Source organism: Passer montanus, unplaced genomic scaffold (genome assembly GCF_014805655.1).
Source record: "Passer montanus isolate IOZ18808 unplaced genomic scaffold, ASM1480565v1 scaffold328, whole genome shotgun sequence".
Classification (NCBI taxonomy): Eukaryota; Metazoa; Chordata; class Aves; order Passeriformes; family Passeridae; genus Passer; species Passer montanus.
In genome coordinates this window covers 12,255-33,636 of record NW_024368019.1, presented here as the reverse complement: position 1 = coordinate 33,636, position 21,382 = coordinate 12,255, and the positions used below count along the sequence as shown (strand labels likewise).

At 62.6% G+C, this 21,382-nt stretch overlaps 2 protein-coding genes across 2 annotated transcripts in view; both read left to right on the top strand.

Annotated features, from left to right (window-relative positions):
- Window positions 1-34: 34 nt before the first annotated feature.
- OPN1LW (opsin 1, long wave sensitive) lies at window positions 35-16,436 on the top strand. The gene is made up of 5 exons (XM_039715367.1): window positions 35-419; window positions 11,014-11,182; window positions 12,480-12,645; window positions 13,022-13,261; window positions 16,302-16,436. Exons 1-5 carry the CDS (start codon window positions 35-37, stop codon window positions 16,413-16,415), a joined length of 1,074 nt encoding a protein of 357 aa, XP_039571301.1. The 3' UTR covers window positions 16,416-16,436.
- Window positions 16,437-19,611: 3,175 nt separating this feature from the next.
- Window positions 19,612-21,382, top strand: part of LOC120505131 (plasma membrane calcium-transporting ATPase 3-like) — a 13,600-nt gene continuing 11,829 nt past the window's right edge. Inside the window, exons 1-2 of the mRNA XM_039715370.1 lie at window positions 19,612-19,748; window positions 20,817-20,973. Coding sequence (XP_039571304.1) covers window positions 20,823-20,973 — 151 coding nt within the window. The 5' untranslated portion in view covers window positions 19,612-19,748; window positions 20,817-20,822. The remainder of the gene's footprint in view (window positions 19,749-20,816; window positions 20,974-21,382) is intronic.

Here is a 21,382-nt window from a genome sequence, read left to right as displayed (position 1 = left end):
GCCCGCCCGTCCGTCCGTCCGTCCGTCCGCCGCCATGCAGAAGCCGCGGGAGATGCGGGACGAGCTCCCCGAGGATTTCTACATCCCCGTGAGCCTGGACACGCCGAACGTGACGGCGCTGAGCCCCTTCCTGGTGCCCCAGACCCACCTGGGCAGCCCCGGCATCTTCAAGGCCATGGCGGCCTTCATGTTCCTGCTGGTGCTGCTGGGCGTGCCCATCAACGCGCTGACCGTGCTGTGCACGGCCAAGTACAAGAAGCTGCGCTCGCACCTCAACTACATCCTGGTCAACCTGGCGGTGGCCAACCTGCTGGTGGTGTGCGTGGGCTCCACCACGGCCTTCTACAGCTTCTCCCAGATGTACTTCGCCCTGGGGCCGCTGGCCTGCAAGATCGAGGGGTTCACGGCCACGCTGGGCGGTGAGGGGCGAGGGGAAGCTACGGGGTGGCGGGGTTGGGGTGGCGGGCGTTGGGTCTGGGGACACTGGGTTTGGGATGTTGGACATGAGGGTGTACGGTAGAAGGTCGCCGTGGTCTGGGGGCTTTGGGTCTGGGGGCGTTGGACATGTGGGACAAGAGGCAGAAGGTCAGCATGGTGGATGTGGGGGTGTGGGACGTGGGCTGCAGGGTCGTCGTGGTCTGGGGGTGTTGGGTCTGGGGGTGTTGGGTCTGGGGGTGTTGGGTCTGGGAGCGTTGGGTTTGGGGGCATTGGGTCTGGGTGTGTTGGGTTTGGGGATGTCGGGGTGTGGGACGTGGGCTGCAGGGTCATCGTGGTCTGGGGGCTTTGGGTCTGGGGGTGTTGGGGGTGTGGGATGTGGGCTATGAGGTCACTGTGGTCTGGGGACGTTGGATCTGGGGGTGTTGGGTCTGGGGGTGTTGGGGGTGTGGGACAAGAGGCAGGAGGTCACCATGGTGGACGTGGGGGTGTGGGACGTGGGCTGCAGGGTCGTCGTGGTCTGGGGACGTTGGGTCTGGGGGCATTGGGTCTGGGGGCGTTGGGTTTGAGGGTGTTGGGTTTGGGGATGTCGGGGTGTGGGACGTGGGCTACAAGGTCGTCGTGGTCTGGGGGCTTTGGGTCTGGGGGTGTTGGGTGTGTAGAACATGGGGCACAAGGTCACTGTGGTCTGGGGGTATTTGGTCTGGGGGCATTGGGGGTGTGGGATGTGGGCCACAAGATCATCATGGTCTGGGGGAGTTGGGTCTGGGGGCATTGGGTTTGGGGATGTGGAACATGAGGGTAGGAGGTCACTGTGGTCTGGGGGTGTTGGGTTTGGGGGTTTGGGGGTATTGGGTTTGGGGATGTTGGGGTGTGGGACAAGGTCACCGTGGTCTGGGGGTGTTGGGTCTGGGGGCATTGGGTTTGGAGACGTTGGCTTTGGGATGTTGGACGTGGGGACATTGGGTGTGGGGGCATTGGGTGCATAGATCATGGGGCACAAGGTCATCGTGGTCTGGGGACGTTGGGTCTGGGGACACTGGGTTTGGGATATTGGACACGAGGGTGTGCGGTAGAAGGTCACCGTGTCTGGGGACGTTGGGTCTGGGGGCGTTGGGTCTGGGGGTGTTGGGTCTGGAGACATCGCGGGTGTGGGATGTGGGGCACAAGGTCACCATGGTCTGGAGACGTTGGGTCTGGGGGCGTTGGACATGTGGGTCGAGAGGCAGAAGGTCACCATGGCCTGGGAACGTTGGGCGTGGGGACAGCTGGCCAAGGAGTGTTGGCTCTGGGGACACTGGGGGAGTGGGACGTGGGGAAGGAGGACACCGTGGTCTGGGGACACTGGGGGTGGTGGCATTGGGTGTGGGGACACTGGGGGTGTGGGACATGAGGTCAAAGGTCACCGTGGTCTGGGGACATTGAGTTTGGGGACATTGGGTGTGGTGGCATTGGGTGTGGGGACGCTGGGGGTGTGGGACATGGGGCACAAGGTCACTGGGGTCACTGAGGACATCGGCCGTGGGGACAGTTGGCCGAGGAGCCCCGGGTGTGGGGACAGCGGGCAGAGGGACAGGGGGACACAAGGACACGGGGCATGGGGACACCAGGGATGGGGGACAATGGGGACAGGGGACACCATGGCATTGGCACAGGGCAGTGTCCCTGTGGTCATGGTAGTGGTGGCCATGCTGGGGATGGCACAGAGGGGGTGAGAGGGATGTCACCCATGTCCCCTGTCCCCAGGGATGGTGTCCCTGTGGTCCCTGGCCACGGTGGCCATGGTGGGGATGGCACAGAGGGGGTGACAGGGATGTCACCCGTGTCTCCTGTCCCCAGGGATGGTGTCCCTGTGGTCCCTGGCCACGGTGGCCATGGTCGGGCACAGGGGAATTGGGGTCCCGTGGGGTGGGTGGTCCTTGGGGGGACCCCAAAGCAGGGTGGGGACAGTGGGGGTTGGTGCTGGAGGTTTGATGACCCCCCCCCACCGTGTTTGAGACCCCCATGAGGGCGTCTGACCCCAGATCTGACCCTATAACTGACCCCCAATGTGTGACACCTCCATGTCTGACCCCATAAGTGTCCCCCACATCTGACGCCAGACCTGACCCCATAACTGACCCATAGCTGACCCCATGACTGACCCCATGACTGACCCCATGACTGACCCCAGACCTGACCCCCAATGTGTGACACCTCCATAACTGACCCCATAAGTGTCCCCCACATCTGACCCCATATCCACCCCTATATCTAACCCCATATCTGACCCCACATCTCCCCACCCTGACCCCACATCTGTCCCCATATCTCCCCACACTGACCCCATATCCCCCCCATACCCCCTATATCTGACCCCACACTGTGCCCCATACTGACTCCACACCTGACCCCACATCTCCCCACACTGTGCCCTATATCTGATCCCACATCCCCCACCCTTAGCCCACACTGACCCCACATCTGTCCCCATATCTCCCCACGCTGTCCCCTATATCTGACCCCATATCTAACCTCATATCTAACCCCATATCTGACCCCACATCTCCCCACCCTGACCCCACATCTGTCCCCATATCTCCCCACACTGACCCCATATCCCCCCCATACCCCCTATATCTGACCCCACACTGTGCCCCATACTGACTCCACACCTGACCCCACATCTCCCCACACTGTGCCCTATATCTGATCCCACATCCCCCACCCTTAGCCCACACTGACCCCACATCTGTCCCCATATCTCCCCACGCTGTCCCCTATATCTGACCCCATATCTAACCTCATATCTAACCCCATATCTGACCCCACACTGTGCCCCATACCTGACCCCATACCTGCCCCCCTGCCCCCCTGACGCCCCATGCCGCTGTCCCCTATATCTGACCCATATCTGATCCATATCTAACCCCATATCTGACCCCACCATGACCCCATAACTGCCCCCATAACTGCCCCCCTGACGCCCCGTGCCGCTGTCCCCTATATCTGACCCCACATCTCCCCACACTGACCCTACACTGACCCCATATGTGACCCCATATCTCCCCACACTATCCCCTATATCTGACCCCATATCTGGCCCCACACTCCCCACGCTGTGCCGTATATCTGACCCATATCTGATCTATACCTGACCCCATACCTAACCCCATACCTGACCCCCTGACGCCCCGTGCTGCTGTCCCCTATATCTGACCCATATCTCCCCATATCTGATCCATATCTAACCCCATACCTGACCCCACCCTGACCCCATAACTGCCCCCCTGACGCCCCGTGCCACTGTCCCCTATACCTGCCCCCATATCTAACCCCATATCTGATCCATACCTGCCCCATACCTGCCCCACTCCATGTCTGACCCCATAAGTGTCCCCCACATCTGACGCCAGACCTGACCCCATAACTGACCCATAGCTGACCCCATGACTGACCCCATGACTGACCCCAGACCTGACCCCCAATGTGTGACACCTCCATAACTGACCCCATAAGTGTCCCCCACATCTGACGCCAGACCTGACCCCATAACTGACCCATAGCTGACCCCATGACTGACCCCAGACCTGACCCCCAATGTGTGACACCTCCATAACTGACCCCATAAGTGTCCCCCACATCTGACCCCATATCCACCCCTATATCTAACCCCATATCTGACCCCACATCTCCCCACCCTGACCCCACATCTGTCCCCATATCTCCCCACACTGACCCCATATCCCCCCCATACCCCCTATATCTGACCCCACACTGTGCCCCATACTGACTCCACACCTGACCCCACATCTCCCCACACTGTGCCCTATATCTGATCCCACATCCCCCACCCTTAGCCCACACTGACCCCACATCTGTCCCCATATCTCCCCACGCTGTCCCCTATATCTGACCCCATATCTAACCTCATATCTAACCCCATATCTGACCCCACACTGTGCCCCATACCTGACCCCATACCTGCCCCCCTGCCCCCCTGACGCCCCATGCCGCTGTCCCCTATATCTGACCCATATCTGATCCATATCTAACCCCATATCTGACCCCACCATGACCCCATAACTGCCCCCATAACTGCCCCCCTGACGCCCCGTGCCGCTGTCCCCTATATCTGACCCCACATCTCCCCACACTGACCCTACACTGACCCCATATGTGACCCCATATCTCCCCACACTATCCCCTATATCTGACCCCATATCTGGCCCTACACTCCCCAAGCTGTGCCGTATATCTGATCCGTATCTAACCCCATACCTGACCCCATAAGTGCCCCCCCTGCCCCCCCTGATTCCCCGTCCCGCTGTCCCCTATATCTGACCCATATCACCCCACACTGTCCCCACACTGACCTCACACTGCCCCCATACCTGCCCCCCTGACGCCCCGTGCCACTGTCCCCCATATCTGCACACTCCCCACGCTGTGCCGTATATCTGACCCATATCTGATCTATACCTGACCCCATACCTAACCCCATACCTGACCCCCTGACGCCCCGTGCTGCTGTCCCCTATATCTGACCCATATCTCCCCATATCTGATCCATATCTAACCCCATATCTGACCCCACCATGACCCCCTAACTGCCCCCCTAACTGCCCCCCTGGAGCCCCGCGCCGCCGTGCCCCACGGCTCTGCCCCACAGCGGGGCTGCCCCACAGCGGGCCCGACCCAGCCAGGGCTGCCCCACACGGGGCTCAGCCCTATATCGAGCTCTGCCCCACACCAAACTCTGCCCTATATCGAGCTCTGCGCCACATTGGGCTCGGCCCTATATTGGGCTCAGTCTCACAGTTCTGCCCTATATTGGGCTCTGCCCCACATGGCACTCAGTTCTATATTGAGGTCTGCCCTATATCGGGCTGTGCCCCACACCGGGCTCTGCCCTATATCAGGCTCGGCCCCATATCGAGCTCTGCCCCACATTGGGCTCAGCCCTATATTGGGCTCAATCTCACACTTCTGCCCTATTTCGGGCTGTGCCCCACACCGGGCTCTGCCCCATATCGAGCTCTGCCCCACATTTGGCTCAGCCTTGTATCGAGCTCTGCCCCACATTGGGCTCGGCCCTATATTGGGCTCAGTCTCACAGTTCTGCCCTATATTGGGCTCTGCCCCACATGGCACTCAGTTCTATATTGAGGTCTGCCCTATATCGGGCTGTGCCCCACACCGGGCTCTGCCCCATATCAGGCTCGGCCCTATATTGAGCTCAAACCTATGTCAGGCTCTGCCCCATAGCGGGCTCAGCCCTATATCAGGCTCAGCCTCACAGTTCTGCCCTATGGAGGACTCTGCCCCACAGCTCTGCCCCACGGCTCTGCCCCACATTGGGCTCTGCCCCACACCGGGGATGCCCCACAAGGGGCTTGGCCCCATATATTGGGCTCTGCCCCATGGCAGCTCTGCCCCAGCAGGCTCTGCCCCACACCTCTCTCAGCCCCACGGCAGCTCTGCCCCCCCCGCTATGGGGCAGCCCCACGGTTCTGTTGTACATAAACCCCCCCCCCAACCCCGCATTAAACACTGGAGACGCAGCCGCTGCCTCTGCTTTGCCCCACAAGTGCCCCACAAGTGCCCCCAGACCCACAGGTGCCACCCCCAATGCCCCACAAGTGCCCCACAAGTGTCTTTGCAGTGCCCCCAAGCGACCCCACAGTGCCCCCAGCCCCACAAGTACCCACCAAGTGCCCCACAAATGCCCCACAAGTGCCCCACCAGTGTCCTCACAGTGCCCCCAGCCCCACAAGTGCCCTCCAAGTCCAAGCTCCTGTCTGCGCCGCTCGGCGCCCCCTTTTCCCCGGGGGGGGATTAAAGTTTCCGTGTCCCCCCTAATCGGACTCCCCCGGGGCGACCCGAAAATCCCGGGATTAGGGGAGGGGGGGGCAGCTCCGGCCCCCCCGGGGGGCGGGATTAAGGTCAGGCCTGGGGGGCCCCTCTGGGGTGACCCCCCCGGGGAGCGCCCCCAACCCCCGCGACCCCCCAGGACCCCCCGTGGGCGCAGAACGGGATGGGGGGGGACACCCCGGGACCCCAAATTCCAGCGCCTCCCCCCCCCTCGTTAATCCACTCGGGTTAATTGCTAATTAGGGCTGCGGCTATTTTTGGGGGGCGGGGGGTGGGGCTCCCCCCGTGCCCCACTTGGCCCCGAGCCGGAGCCCCCCGTGATGTAACGCGGCCCCGTGACCCCGATCCGGGGGGCGGGGGGGGGCCCAGACCCCAAAATGTGGGTCAGGAGACCCCGGTGTGGGGCAGGATGGGCGGGAGGGGGGGGGTCAAGAACCCGATGTGGGTCAGGAGCAGGACCAGGACCCAGCTATGGGGCGGGGGGCTCCAGGACCCCTCAATGTGGGTCAGGACCCCCCAGAGTGGGTCAGGAGGGGGCTGGGACCCAGAATTTTGTGGGGCGGGGGACCAGGACCCCCCGATGTGGGGCAGGAGGGGGTCGGGACCCCGCTATGGGGCAGGAAGGGGGACAAAACCCCCCGCTGTGGGGCAGGACCCCGCTGTGGGGCCGTGTCACATACCGGGGGGGCCAACGCTGCTCCTGGGGGGCTCAGCCCCACACTTGGGGGTCGCGGGGGTCCCGATTTGGATCCCGAGGGGGCCCAGTGGGGAACGGGGGGTGGGGAATTGGCGCTGGGGTTTGGGCGGTCCGGGGGTCCCGGGGGTCTCTGGGGGTCCCGGGGGTCCCGGTTTCCATCCCGGCTGGCAGAGGGGTGTCCAAAGGAGGCTGTGACCCCTCGGGAAGCCCAGGCTGGAGCAGGCTCCTGCCAGGACCTGTGGAGAGAGGAGGCCAGGCTGGAGCAGCTTTGCTGGCAGGACTTGTGACCTGCAGGGAGCCCACACTGGAGCAGGCAGCTCCTGAAGGACTGCATCCTTGGGGGACTCACATTGACATTCTCACTGGAGAAGTTAATGGAGAACCATCTCCTGTGAGAGGGACTTCACCTGGAGCAAGGAAGGGGTGTGAAGAGCCCTCCCCACGGAGAAGGAGGAGATGCTTTGGGTGCCACAGCAGACCTTCCTGCACCCCATGGTGAGACAGGCTGTGCCCCTGCACCCCGTGGGGGACCACGGTGGAAATTGTCCCAGGCAGGACAGCAGGAACCCCTCCTGCAGCTGGGAACAAGGGAGGAATTCAGAGCCATGTCAAACCCAAAACCCAGCCCAAGGGGACTGGGGCTGACATCCTGCTCTGCTTTCCCCTCACATGCAGCATGGGGAGTTAGCTGAAGAAGCTGCAACAATTGCTTTTGAATACATTCCAAAACTAATTTAATGTACGATGTCTGCTGGGACTGGGTGAGTCAGAGCACTGTGATGGGACTCTGAATGCGCTGCAATTTATTTGTACTGAAGTTTAAATAAGATTGATGGAGCCATAAGGCCATTATTGAAGAGGCTTCATGGTGGAGCCCAGAGGGAAAATGAAGCATAGCAACAGGCTCTCGATTCTGTAACATCCTCCCACCTCACTGTGGGGTTGTGATGGTGGTAGGTCTTTTTTGTCAGCTGGTTTGGGTCCTCAGAGAGCTGTGGGTGGCTGCAGACTGGTGTGGATGCCTGGGACTTGTGAGAATCACCAGAGCTCTGCAAGAAGATTTCCCAGGAAATTTTGGGTCAAACAACGCATTTTGGGGGTCCCGGGGGTTTCTGGGGGTCCCGGGGGTTTCCGGGGTGCCGATTTCCATCCCGGGGGTCCCGCTGGGATCTCGGGGGTCCCGGGGGGGCAGCTCGGACCCGGAGAGGGGGGCAATTTGAATCCCGGGGGGGCCAATTTGGACCCCAGGAGGGGTGAAAATGATCCAGGAATTTTGGGGCTGTTTGTGACAAACGCGGCGTTTTGGGGGTCCCGGGGGTCTCTGGGGGTCCCGGGGGTCTCTGGGGGTCCCGGTTCCCACCCCGGGGGTCCCATTGGGATCCCGGGGGTCCCAGAGGCATGGAGGGACACAGAGGGACATTAGGGGACACTGGGGGACACTGGGAGACACGGGGCGAGGGGGTCTGGGGCAGTTTGGGGGAGTTTTGGGGCGGTTTTGAGGAGTTTTGGGGTCAGTGGACATCGATGGCAACAACGTGCATTGAAGACATGGAGGGACACAGGGGACATGGAGGGACCTGGGGGGACGTGGGAGTACAAAAGGGGCAGGACGGGACATTAGGGGTGACCAAAAGGCACAAAGGGACATGAAGGGACACAAGGGGAGCATTTTGGGGGAGTTTTTGGGGTCAATGATCAGTGTATGCCAACCCGTATTGATGGCAGTGACACAGTGAAGATGTGAGGGGACATGAGGGGACACAAGGTGACACATTTTGGGGGGGTTTGGGGAGTTTTGGGGTTGGTGGTCAAGGTGCGCCAACAGTAGAGATGAGCGTGGTGAAAGTATTGGGGACATTGAGGGGACACTGAGGCATGGAGGGACACAAGGGGAGCATTTTGGGGGAGTTTTTGGGGTCAACGATCAACGTACACCAACCCGTATCGATGGCAGTGACGCAGTGAAGATGTGGGGGGACACGGGGGGACACGAGGGGACACGGAGGGACATGACGAGACACAAAGGGACACCAGGGGATCATTTTGAGGGAGATTTGAGGGAGTTCTGAAGAGTTTTGAGGAGTTTTGAGGAGTTTTGAGGTCATTGATCAACCTACACCAACCCATATCGATGGCAGTGACACAGTGAAGATGTGAGGGGACATGAGGGGACACGAGGTGACACGAGGGTCACTCACGGCCACCACCGCTGTCCCCCAGGTCCCTTCGAGGGCCCCAACTACCACATCGCGCCGCGCTGGGTGTACAACCTGACGTCGCTGTGGATGATCTTCGTGGTGATCGCCTCGGTGTTCACCAACGGGCTGGTGCTGGTGGCCACGGCCAAGTTCAAGAAGCTGCGGCACCCCCTGAACTGGATCCTGGTCAACCTGGCCGTGGCCGACCTGGGCGAGACGGTCATCGCCAGCACCATCAGCGTGGTCAACCAGATCTTCGGCTACTTCATCCTCGGCCACCCCATGTGCGTCATCGAGGGCTACACCGTCAGCGCCTGCGGTCAGTTGGGCTGGGGGCACGCTGGGGGTGTGGGCAGGGTCTGTGGTCAGTGCCTGTGGTCAGTTGGGCTGGGGGCATGGGGCGGGGTGTGGTCAGTGCTTGTGGTCAGTGCTTGTGGTCAGTTGGGCTGGGGACATGGGGTGGGGTGTGGTCAGTGCATGTGGTCAGTTGGGCTGGGGGCACGCTGGGGGTGTGGGCAGGGTCTGTGGTCAGTGCCTGTGGTCAGGTGGGGGTGTGGGCAGTGCCTGTGGTCAGTTGGGGGTAGGGGAATGAGGGGGGGTGGTCAGTGCCTGTGGTCAGGTGGGGGTGTGGGCAGTGCCTGTGGTCAGTTGGGGGTAGGGGAATGAGGGGGGGTGGTCAGTGCCTGTGGTCAGGTGGGGGTGTGGGCAGTGCCTGTGGTCAGTTGGGGGTAGGGGAATGAGGGGGGGTGGTCAGTGCCTGTGGTCAGGTGGGGGTGTGGGCAGTGCCTGTGGTCAGTTGGAGGCAGGGGGATGTGGGGTGGGATTTGGGTCACGGATGTGGGGCTGGGGTCAGGGTCAGGGTGTAGGTCAGGGATAAGGAGCAGGAATGTGGGTCACAGACACGGGGCAGGGATGTGGGGCTGGGGTCAGGGTGTAGGTCACGGATATGGGGCAGGGATGTGGGTCACAAATGTGGGTCACAAATGTGGGTCACAAATGTGGGTCAGGAATATGGGTCAGGGACTCTCTATGGGTCTGGGCGCTATGGGGCAGCCCCACAACCACCCCAACCCCTACAGGCATCACTGCACTTTGGTCCCTGGCCACCCTCCCCATAGCAGGGACTGGATGTTATGGGATTGTCTATGGGGTTCCATGGGGTTCTATGGGGTTCTATGGGGTTCTGTGGGTCTGGGCGCTATGGGGCAGCCCCACAACCACTCCAAACCCCTGCAGGCATCACGGCACTGCAGTTCCTGGGCACACTCCCCATAGCACAAACTGGATGTTATGGGGTTGTCTATGGGGTTCTGTGGGGCTGGGCTCTATAGGGCCGCTCTCTATGGGTCTGGGCGTTATGGGGCAGCCCCACAACCACTCCAAACCCCTGCAGGCATCACGGCACTGCAGTTCCTGGGCATCGTCCCCACAGCAGGGACTGGAAGCTGTGGGGTTCTCTGTGGGACTGTATGGGGTTTTATGGGGTTCTATGGGGTTCTATGGGGTTCTATGGGTCTGGGTGCTATGGGGCAGCCCCATAGCCACCCCAAACCCCTGCAGGCATCCCGGTGCTGCACCCTCCCCATAGCAGGGACTGGATGTTATGGGGTTGTCTATGGGGTTCCATGGGGTTCTGTGGGTCTGGGCGCTATGGGGCAGCCCCACAACCACCCCAAACCCCTGCAGGCATCCCAGTGCTGCACCCTCCCCATAGCAGGGACTGGATATTATGGGGTTCCATGGGGTTCCATGGGGTTCTATGGGGTTCCATGGGGTTCTGTGGGTCTGGGCGCTATGGGGCAGCCCCACAACCACCCCAAACCCCTGCAGGCATCACGGCGCTCTGGTCGCTGGCCATCATCTCCTGGGAGCGCTGGTTCGTGGTCTGCAAACCCTTCGGCAACATCAAGTTCGACGGGAAGCTGGCGGTGGCTGGGGTCCTCTTCTCCTGGATCTGGTCCTGCGCCTGGACCGCGCCCCCCATCTTCGGCTGGAGCAGGTGGGGAGGGGTCCCCAGGCCCTGGGGAGGGGTCTGGGGGTCACACGAGTGTCCCCAGGGTTTGTTGGAGGTCACACGAGTGTCCCCAAGGTGTGGGGAGGGGTCTGGGCCGGGGTCCTCTTCTCCTGGATCTGGTCCTGCCCCTGCACTGCACCCCCCATTCTCAGCTGGAGCAGGTGGGGAGGGGTCCCCAGGCCCTGGGGAGGGGTCCGGGGGTCACACGAGTGTCCCCAGGGGGTGTTGGGGGTGACACGAGTGTCCCCAGAGCTGTCAGAGGCTCCAGGGATGACCCGAGGGTCCCCCAAATGGGTCTGGGGGTGTCTCCCTGAGGTTCCCCAGGGGTACCCCAGACCCGGATTTTTTCTGAGGAATTTGGGGGTTCCCCGTTGTCCCCCCTGACCCCCCGGTGTCCCCCTAGAGACCCCACGGGGGTGCCCCAGGTGTCCCCAGGGCTACCTGAGGTGTCCCCGGCAGGTACTGACCCCACGGGGGCACGGGGGTGCCCCAGGTGTCCCCAGATTGAGTCTGGGGGTGTCTCCCCGAGGTTTCCCGGGGTCCCCCAGACCCAGATCCTTCCCGAGGACTTTGGGGGGTCCCGGTTGTCCCCCCTGACCCCCCGGTGTCCCCGGCAGGTACTGACCCCACGGGGGTGACCCAGGTGTCCCCAAATTGAGTCTGGGGGTGTCTCCCCGAGGTTTCCCGGGGTCCCCCAGACCCAGATCCTTCCCGAGGACTTTGGGGGGTCCCCGTTGTCCCCCCTGACCCCAAATGTCCCCTGGCAGGTACTGGGGGTGCCCCAGGTGTCCCTAAGGTGGCTCTGGGGGTGCCCCCCAGGGGTCCCCCAGACCCGGATTTTTTCTGAGGACTTTGGGGGGTCCCGGTTGTCCCCCCTGACCCCCCGGTGTCCCCGGCAGGTACTGACCCCACGGGGGTGACCCAGGTGTCCCCAGATTGAGTCTGGGGGTGCCCCCCCGAGGTTTCCCGGGGTCCCCCAGACCCAGATCCTTCCCGAGGACTTTGGGGGGTCCCCGTTGTCCCCCCTGACCCTCCGGTGTCCCCCCGGCAGGTACTGGCCCCACGGGGGCACGGGGGTGACCCAGGTGTCCCCAAATTGAGTCTGGGGGTGTCTCCCCGAGGTTTCCCGGGGTCCCCCAGACCCGGATTTTTTCTGAGGACTTTGGGGGTGTCCCTAAGGTGGCTCTGGGGGTGCCCCCCAGGGGTCCCCCAGACCCGGATTTTTTCTGAGGACTTTGGGGGGTCCCGGTTGTCCCCCCTGACCCCCCGGTGCCCCCGGCAGGTACTGGCCCCACGGGCTGAAGACGTCGTGCGGGCCGGACGTGTTCAGCGGCAGCTCGGACCCGGGCGTGCAGTCCTACATGGTGGTGCTGATGGTCACCTGCTGCTTCTTCCCGCTGGCCGTCATCATCTTCTGCTACCTGCAAGTGTGGCTGGCCATCCGCGCGGTGAGCGGACACCCCAAAATACCTGGGACAAAAAAATCAGCAAAAAAAAAAAAGCCAGGGGAAAAAAAAGAAAAGAAAAAAAAGAAAAAAAAAAAAAAAAACCAAACAAAAACAAACCGGGGGAAAAAAAAGAAAAAACAAACCCAGAAAAAAAAAGGGGAAAAAAATCCTGAAAAAAAAACCCAAACAAAAACAAAACAAAAAAAAACCCAGAAGAAAAAAAAAAAAGAAAAAAAAAAAAAAAAACCAAACAAAAACAAACCGGGGGAAAAAAAAGAAAAAACAAACCCAGAAAAAAAAAGGGGAAAAAAATCCTGAAAAAAAAACCCAAACAAAAAAACCCAGGACCCCCCTAACCCCCCCATGTGCCCCCCAGGTGGCGGCCCAGCAGAAGGAGTCGGAGTCGACGCAGAAGGCGGAGAAGGAGGTGTCGCGCATGGTGGTGGTGATGATCCTGGCCTACTGCTTCTGCTGGGGGCCCTACACCATCTTCGCCTGCTTCGCCGCCGCCAACCCCGGCTACGCCTTCCACCCGCTCACCGCCGCGCTGCCCGCCTTCTTCGCCAAGAGCGCCACCATCTACAACCCCATCATCTACGTCTTCATGAACAGACAGGTGGGCTGGGGGCGCCTGGGCACACCTGGGGGCACCTGGGCCAACGTGGGCACAGCTACGGGCCAGCTGGGCACAGTCTACGTCTTCATGAACAGACAGGTGGGCTGGGGGTGCCTGGGCACAGCTGGGGGCACCTGGGCACACCTGGGCACAGCTATGGGCATGGGATATGGGGTATGGGGTATGGGATATGGGACAGGGCCACCATCTACAACCCCATCATCTACGTCTGCATGAACAGACAGGTGGGCTGGGGGCTCCTATGGCACACCTGGGCACACCTGGGCACACCTGGGGGCACCTGGGTGCACCTGGGCACAGCTACAGGCATGGGGACATGGGATAGAGCAGGGTTATGGGGCTGGGACAAGGACAGGGTCACCATCTACAGCCCCATCATCTACGTCTTCATGAACAGACAGGTGAGGGGCACACCTGGGCACACCTGGGCACACCTGGGGGCACCTGGGCACACCTGGGTACAGCTACGGGCACGGGGTATGGGATATGGGACAGGGTCACCATCTACAACCCCGTCATTTACATCTTCATGTCCCCCTGTCTGTCCCCTGTTCGTCCTCTGTGCCTGGTCTGTCCTCCCTGTCCCCTCTCTGTCCCTCATCCCTCCTGTCCCCTCTCTGTCCCCTGCCTGTCCCATGTCCCCTGTGTGTCCCCTGTGTGTCCCCATGTCCCCCGTCTATCCCCCCGTCCCCTGTCTGTCCCCTGTCCCCTGTGTCCCCTGTCTGTCCCCTGTCTGTCCCTGTGTCCCCTGTCTGTCCCTGTCCATCCAAGTCTGTCCTTGCCTGTAGCAGTCTGTCCCTGCCCAGGTGTCCCCAGATTGAGTCTGGGGGTGTCTCCCCGAGGTTTCCCGGGGTCCCCCAGACCCGGATTTTTTCTGAGGACTTTGGGGGGTCCCCGTTGTCCCCCCTGACCCCAAATGTCCCCTGGCAGGTACTGGGGGTGCCCCAGGTGTCCCTAAGGTGGCTCTGGGGGTGCCCCCCAGGGGTCCCCCAGACCCGGATTTTTTCTGAGGACTTTGGGGGGTCCCGGTTGTCCCCCCTGACCCCCCGGTGCCCCCGGCAGGTACTGGCCCCACGGGCTGAAGACGTCGTGCGGGCCGGACGTGTTCAGCGGCAGCTCGGACCCGGGCGTGCAGTCCTACATGGTGGTGCTGATGGTCACCTGCTGCTTCTTCCCGCTGGCCGTCATCATCTTCTGCTACCTGCAAGTGTGGCTGGCCATCCGCGCGGTGAGCGGACACCCCAAAATCCCTGGGACAAAAAAATCAGCAAAAAAAAAAAAGCCAGGGGAAAAAAAAGAAAAGAAAAAAAAAGAAAAAAAAAAAAAAGAAAAATCCTGAAAGAAAAAAAAACCAAAACAAACAAAAACAAATTGGAAAAAAAACCAAAAAAAAAAAAACAGGAAAAAAAGAAAAGAAAAAAAAAGGGAAAAAAAGAAAAAAAGAACATAAGATTATGCAATTAAAATAAAAGATTGTATCACATGCTTATAAATGTGCCCAACTCTGGAATTTCCTCATACCAGACTGCTTAACTTTGAAACCTTGTTCCCAAACAAAAAAAAAAACCGGGGGAAAAAAATCCTGATACAAAAAAAAAAAAAAAAAAACCAAAAAAAAAACCAAACCAAAAAACAACCAGGAAAACAACCAGGAAAAAACAACCAGGAAAAAAAATCCTGAACTGAAAAAATCCCTTTAACCCGAGTCTCCCCTCTCAGGTCACTGCCCAGAAGGAGTCAGGTGCACCTGGGCACAGCTACAGGCATGGGGACATGGGATAGAGCAGGGTTATGGGGCTGGGACAAGGACAGGGTCACCATCTACAACCCCATCATCTACGTCTTCATGAACAGACAGGTGGGCTGGGGGCGCCTGGGCACAGCTACAGTACACCTGGGCACAGCTGGGGGCAGCTGGGCACAGCTGGGCACAGCTGGGTACAGCTACGGGCAGGGTTATGGGACAGGGACACAGACAGGATCACCATCTACAACCCCATCATCTACGTCTTCATGAACAGACAGGTGGGCTGGGGGTGCCTGGGCACAGCTGGGGGCACCTGGGCACACCTGGGCACAGCTATGGGCATGGGATATGGGGTATGGGGTATGGGATATGGGACAGGGCCACCATCTACAACCCCATCATCTACGTCTGCATGAACAGACAGGTGGGCTGGGGGTGCCTGGGCACAGCTGGGGGCACCTGGGCACACCTGGGCACAGCTATGGGCATGGGATATGGGGTATGGGGTATGGGATATGGGACAGAGCCACCATCTACAACCCCATCATCTACGTCTGCATGAACAGACAGGTGGGCTGGGGGCTCCTATGGCACACCTGGGCACACCTGGGCACACCTGGGGGCACCTGGGTGCACCTGGGCACAGCTACAGGCATGGGGACATGGGATAGAGCAGGGTTATGGGGCTGGGACAAGGACAGGGTCACCATCTACAGCCCCATCATCTACGTCTTCATGAACAGACAGGTGAGGGGCACACCTGGGCACACCTGGGCACACCTGGGGGCACCTGGGCACACCTGGGTACAGCTACGGGCACGGGGTATGGGATATGGGACAGGGTCACCATCTACAACCCCGTCATTTACATCTTCATGTCCCCCTGTCTGTCCCCTGTTCGTCCCCTGTGCCTGGTCTGTCCTCCCTGTCTCCTCTCTGTCCCTCATCCCTCCTGTCCCCTCTCTGTCCCCTGCCTGTCCCCTCCCCTGTGCCCCTGCTGTCCCCATGTCCCCCGTCTATCCCCCTGTCCCCTGTCTGTCCCCTGTCCCCGCTGTCTCCTGTGTGTCCCCATGTCTGCTGTCCCGTGTCCCCTGTCCTCCCCTGTGTCCCCATGTCCCCTGCCTGTCCCCTGTCTGTCCCCTGTCCCCTGTGTCCCCTGTCTGTCCCCTGTCTGTCCCCTGTCCCCTGTCTGTCCCTGTGTCCCCTGTCTGTCCCCTGTGTGTCCCCTGTGTGTCCCCGGTGTGTCCCCGGCGTGTCGCGGTGTCCCCGCAGTTCCGGAACTGCATCCTGCAGCTCTTTGGCAAGAAGGTGGACGATGGCTCCGAGGTGTCCACCTCGCGCACCGAGGTGTCCTCGGTGTCCAACTCCTCCGTGTCCCCCGCCTAGGGACCCCCGCCGCCCCCTCCCCAATAAAGCTTTGTACCTCCCGGACAGCCGTGCCACCGTGTCACCTCCCTGTGGGGCTCTCAGTGTCACCTCCCTGTGCTGGCCCTGTGTCCCTGGGGGGCTGGGGGTCCCCTCTTTGGTGTCCCCAGGGTACTGGGGGCTCTCAGTGTCACCTCCCTGTGCTGGCCCCGGGGCTGGGGGCTCTCAGTGTCACCTCCCCTGTGCTGGCCCTGGGGTTGGGGGTCCCCCTCTTTGGTGTCCCCAGGGTACTGGGGGCTCTCAGTGTCACCTCCCTGTGCTGGCCCTGTGTCCCCGGGGGGCTGGGGGTCCCCAGTGTCACCTCCCCTGTGCTGGCCCCGGGGCTGGGGGTCCCCTCTGAGTGTCCCCAATGTCCCCGGGGGGCTGGGGGCTCTCAGTGTCACCTCCCTGTGCTGACCCCAGGGCTGGGGGTCCCCTCTGAGTGTCCCCGGTGTCCCCATGGCACTGGGGGTGCTCATTGTCCCCCTCTCTGGGTGTCCCCGGTGTCCCCACGGCACTGGGACCTCTCAGTGTCCCCCTCTTTAGGTGTCCCCAGTGGCTCTTGGGGTCCCCTCTTTGGTGTCCCCAATGTCCCCAGGGTACTGAGGGTTCTCAGCATCCCCTCTGGGTGTCCCCAGTGTCCCCTCCTTGGTGTCCCTAATGTCCCCAGGGGGCTGGGGGCTCTCAGTGTCACCTCCCTGTGCTGGCCCCAGGGCTGGGGGTCCCCTCTGGGTGTCCCCAATGTCACCCAGAGCGCTGGGGGTGCTCATTGTCCCCCTCTCAGGGTGTCCCCAGTGTCCCCTCCTTGGTGTCCCCAATGTCCCCAGAACACTGGGGGCTCTCGGTGTCACCTCCTTGGGGTCCCCAGAACACTGGGGGTTCTTGATGTCACCTCCCCATGCTTGCCCCAGTGTCCCCAGGGGGCTGGGGGTCCCCTCTGGCTGTCCCCAATGTCCCCAGGGTGCTGGGGGTTCTCGGTGTCCCCTCCTTGGTGTCCCCAATGTTCCCTCCTGGGTGTCCCCAGTGTCCCCAAGGCTCTGGGTGTCCCCCGTGTCCCCTCCTTGGTGTCCCCAATGTCCCCTCCTGGGGGTCCCCAGCCCTCCCATCAGCCTTTGCGGCGGTGTCACCCCCGTGTCCCCCCAAATCCCCCCCGGACCCCGCTGGGCCCGCCCCCGCGAGCTCGCAGCCAATGGGAAGCGCTCCCGCTGCGCTCGTCACTTCTATTGGTCAATATGAATGTCAATCATCGCTGCCCCAAGCAGCCAATCAGAAGCCGGGGTGAGGCGAAAGGGGCGTGATCTGGATGGAGGTGATGTCATCGCCTCTGGCCACGCCTCCCGTGCGCTCTGATTGGTGAAAAAGGGCGGGAGGGGCGCGCGCCGCGCTGTGATTGGCGGGGAGGGGGCGGGAAAGGGGCGGGGCCAGGGGAAACGGGGGGGGCACCTGGGCAGGGGTGGGGCCGGGGGGGGACAGCTGTGGGCAGGGGTGACAGCGACAGGGGAGGCGGGGACAGGGGTGACACGGCCAGGTGTGCCCAGGTGTGACAGGGACAGGGGTGACCAGGTGTGACAGGGCTGTCCAGATGTGACAGGTACAGGTGTGACAGGGCCAGGGGTGACCAGGTGTGACAGGGACAGGGGTGACCAGGTGTGACCAGGTGTGTCGGGGCTGTCCAGGTGTGACGGGGACAGGGGTGACACGGCCAGGTGTGGCCAGGTGTGACAGGGCCAGAGATGTCCAGATGTGACAGGGGCAGGTGTGTCCAGGTGTCGGAGCTGTCCAGGTGTGACAGGCCCCGGGGGGCTGGGGGGGGGCTGGGGGCAGGGCCAGGTGTGACAGGGACAGAGATGTCCAGATGTGACAGGGGCAGGTGTGTCCAGGGGTCGGAGCTGTCCAGGTGTGGCAGGGACAGGGGTGACAGGGATGTCCAGGTGTTTTGGGGATGTCCAGGTGTCAGGGCCAGGTGTGACCAGCTGTGTCCAGATGTGTTGGGGATGTGCAGGCATCAGGAACAGGTCTGACCAGCTGTGACCAGGTGTGACAGGGCCAGGTGTGACAGGGCCAGGTGTGACAGGGCCAGGTGTGCCCAGGTGTGGTGGGGACAGGTGTGTCCAGGTGTGGCAGGGTTGTCCAGGTGTCAGGGACAGGTGTGTCCGGCTGTTCTTGGGGCACACACGTGTGCCAGGTGTGTCAGGGACAGGTGTGAGCAGGCACTGGGGGTTACTGGGAGCACTGGGAGTTACTGGGACTTACTGGGAGGTTACTAGGGGCACTGGGGGTTACTGGGATTCACTGAGTGAACTGGGGGTTACTGGGAGAGCTGTGAGCTACTGGGGACACTGGGAATTACTGCGATTCACTGGGAGCACTGGGAGTTACTGGGGGTTACGGGGGACACTGGGAGATACTGGGAGCACTGGGAGTTCCTGGGGGTTACTAGGGTTCACTGGGTGAACTGGGACATACTGGAAGCACTGGGAGAGCTGTGAGCTACTGGGGACACTGGGATTCACTGGGAGTTACTGGGAATGACTGGGATTCACTGGGAGCACTGGGATTCACTGGGAGTTACTGGTTCTTACTGGGAGCCCACGTGTGCCCAGCTGTGCCGCGCTGGGGGCGGGGCTTTCCCGCGGTGGGCGGGGTTTACAGCACGGGGGCGGTGGTTTCCCCGCGTGGTGGGCGTGGTTTTGCCCATATAAGTGCGATCAGGCCCCGCCCCCGCCTGAGGCCCCGCCCCCCGTTTGGCGCAGTCCGCGCGCGCCGCCGCAGGGCCGGGGGCGGGGCCTCGGCGCGGGGCTCGGGCGCTGATTGGCTGAAAGCGTGGGATGGGCAGGAGGGGCGGGGCTTGGGCGGAGCGAGACGGGACTGGGAGAACTGGGGGGAACTGGAGAGACTGGGAGGGACTGGGGGAACTGGGGAGGGACTGGGAGAACTGGGATTTACTGGGGGCACTGGGGGGGACTGGGATTTACTGGGGTACTGGGAGTTATGGGGAAGAACTGGGAGTCACTGTTGGTCCCTCGTGGTCACCGATGGTCCCTGGTGGTCACTGGTGGTCACTGGGAGTCACTGGTGGTCCCTGGTGGTCGCTGGTGTCCCGGGGGGGAGTTATGGGGAAGAACTGGGAGTCACTGGTGGTCGCCGGTGGTCACTGGTGGTCCCTGGTGTCCCCGGTGGTCCCCGGTGTCCCGGGGCCGGGCGCTGCCCGCTGTCCCCTCAGGTGTCCCCGCTGTCCCCAGGTGTGGCCCGGACAGGGGGGGCGGCCGGGCCCCCCCCGGCGAGACCCCCCCCAGGCCCCGCCAGCGCTGACAGGTGAGGGGCGCTGGCCCTGTCCCCATGGCTGTCCCTGTCCCCATGGCCGTGCCTGTCCCCAGCCCTGTCCCCACGGCCGTCCCCTGCTGTCCCCACGCTGTGCTCGGTGTCCCCTGGCTCTGATGTGTCCCCAGGCCTTCAGCCGTGTCCCCAGCGCTGTCCCCAGCACTGTCCCCAAACCCTGAGCGCTGTCCCCAAACCCTGAGCGCTGTCCCCAACACTGTCCCCGTGTCCCCAGCCCTGTCCCCAGGCCTTCAGCCGTGTGGCCTCAACGCTGTCCCAGTGTCCCCAGCCACGCCCCCAGCGCTGTCCCCGGTCCTCACCTCTGTTCCCGTGGCCCCAGCAGTGTCCCCACGGCTGTCCCCATGTTGTCCCCTGTCCCCATTGCTGTCCCTATGGCTGTCCCCTGTCCCCAGCCGTGTTCCCAGCGGTGTCCCCGCTGCCGTCCCTGTCCCCAGCGTGTCCCCGTGGCTGTCCCCACGGCTGTCCCCTGTCCCTGTTGCTGTCCCCGTGGCTGTCCCTGTCCCCAGCAGTGTCCCCAGCAGTGTCCCCGTGGCTGTCCCCTGTCCCCACGCCGTGCCGTGCCCGTTGCTGTCCCCGTGGCTGTCCCCAGCGTGTCCCCAGCAGTGTCCCCATTGCTGTCCCGTGTCCCCACGCTGTCCCGTGCCCGTTGCTGTCCCCGTGGCTGTCCCCAGCGTGTCCCCAGCAGTGTCCCCGTGGTGTCCCGCTGTCCCCACGCCGTGCCGTGCCCGTTGCTGTCCCCGTGGCTGTCCCCAGCGTGTCCCCAGCAGTGTCCCCGTGGTGTCCCGTGTCCCCACGCCGTGCCGTGCCCGTGGCTGTCCCTGTCGCTGTCCCCACGCTGTCCCTGTCCCCGTGGCTGTCCCCAGCCCTGTCCCCTGTCCCTGTCCCCGTGGCTGTCCCCAGCCCTGTCCCTGTCCCCGTGGCTGTCCCTGTCCCTGTCCCCATGGCTGTCCCCGTGGCTGTCCCCGTGGCTGTCCCCAGCGTGTCCCCTGTCCCTGTCCCCGTGGCTGTCCCTGTCGCTGTCCCCACGCTGTCCCGTGCCCGCAGGCCGCCATGGCGGAGGCCGGGGGGGGTTTCGGGCTGGCGCTGCCGGAGCTGCGGGCGCTGATGGAGCTGCGCGGCCCCGAGGCGCTGCTGAGGCTGCAGCGCGACCTGGGGGGGGTCCCGGGGCTCTGCCGCCGCCTGCGCACCTCCCCCACCGACGGTAACGGCCCCGACCCGGCACCCCCAAAACCCACCGGGACCCCCAAAACCCACCGGGACCCCCAAAAACAACCGGGACCCACCGGGAGCCCAGGGACCCCCAAAACCCACCGGGAGCCCCCAGACCCACCGGGACCCCCAGGATCCACCGGGACCCCCCAAAACCCACCGGGACCCCCGGGAACTCCCCAAACCCACCGGGAGCCCCCAGACCCACCGGGAGCCCCAAAACCCACCGGGAGCCACAGGGACCCCCTAAAACTCACCGAGTCCGCCCAGACCCACCAGGACCCCCCCAAAACCCACCGGGATCCCCCAAAACCCACCGTGAACCCCTGGGAACCTCCAAAACCCACCGGGACCTCCTGGGAACCCACGGGGACCCCCCCCCCCCGCACCCCGGGAGCCCC

What these genes read in the sequence shown, in the direction of transcription:
- OPN1LW (XM_039715367.1), top strand. Translation starts at nt 35, where the DNA reads ATGCAGAAGCCGCGGGAGATGCGGGACGAGCTCCCCGAGGATTTCTAC. An exon ending in TGTGGCTGGCCATCCGCGCG is followed by an intron (nt 12,646 to 13,021) that starts GTGAGCGGACAC and finishes TGTGCCCCCCAG; the next exon opens with GTGGCGGCCCAGCAGAAGGA. An exon ending in ACGTCTTCATGAACAGACAG is followed by an intron (nt 13,262 to 16,301) that starts GTGGGCTGGGGG and finishes GTGTCCCCGCAG; the next exon opens with TTCCGGAACTGCATCCTGCA.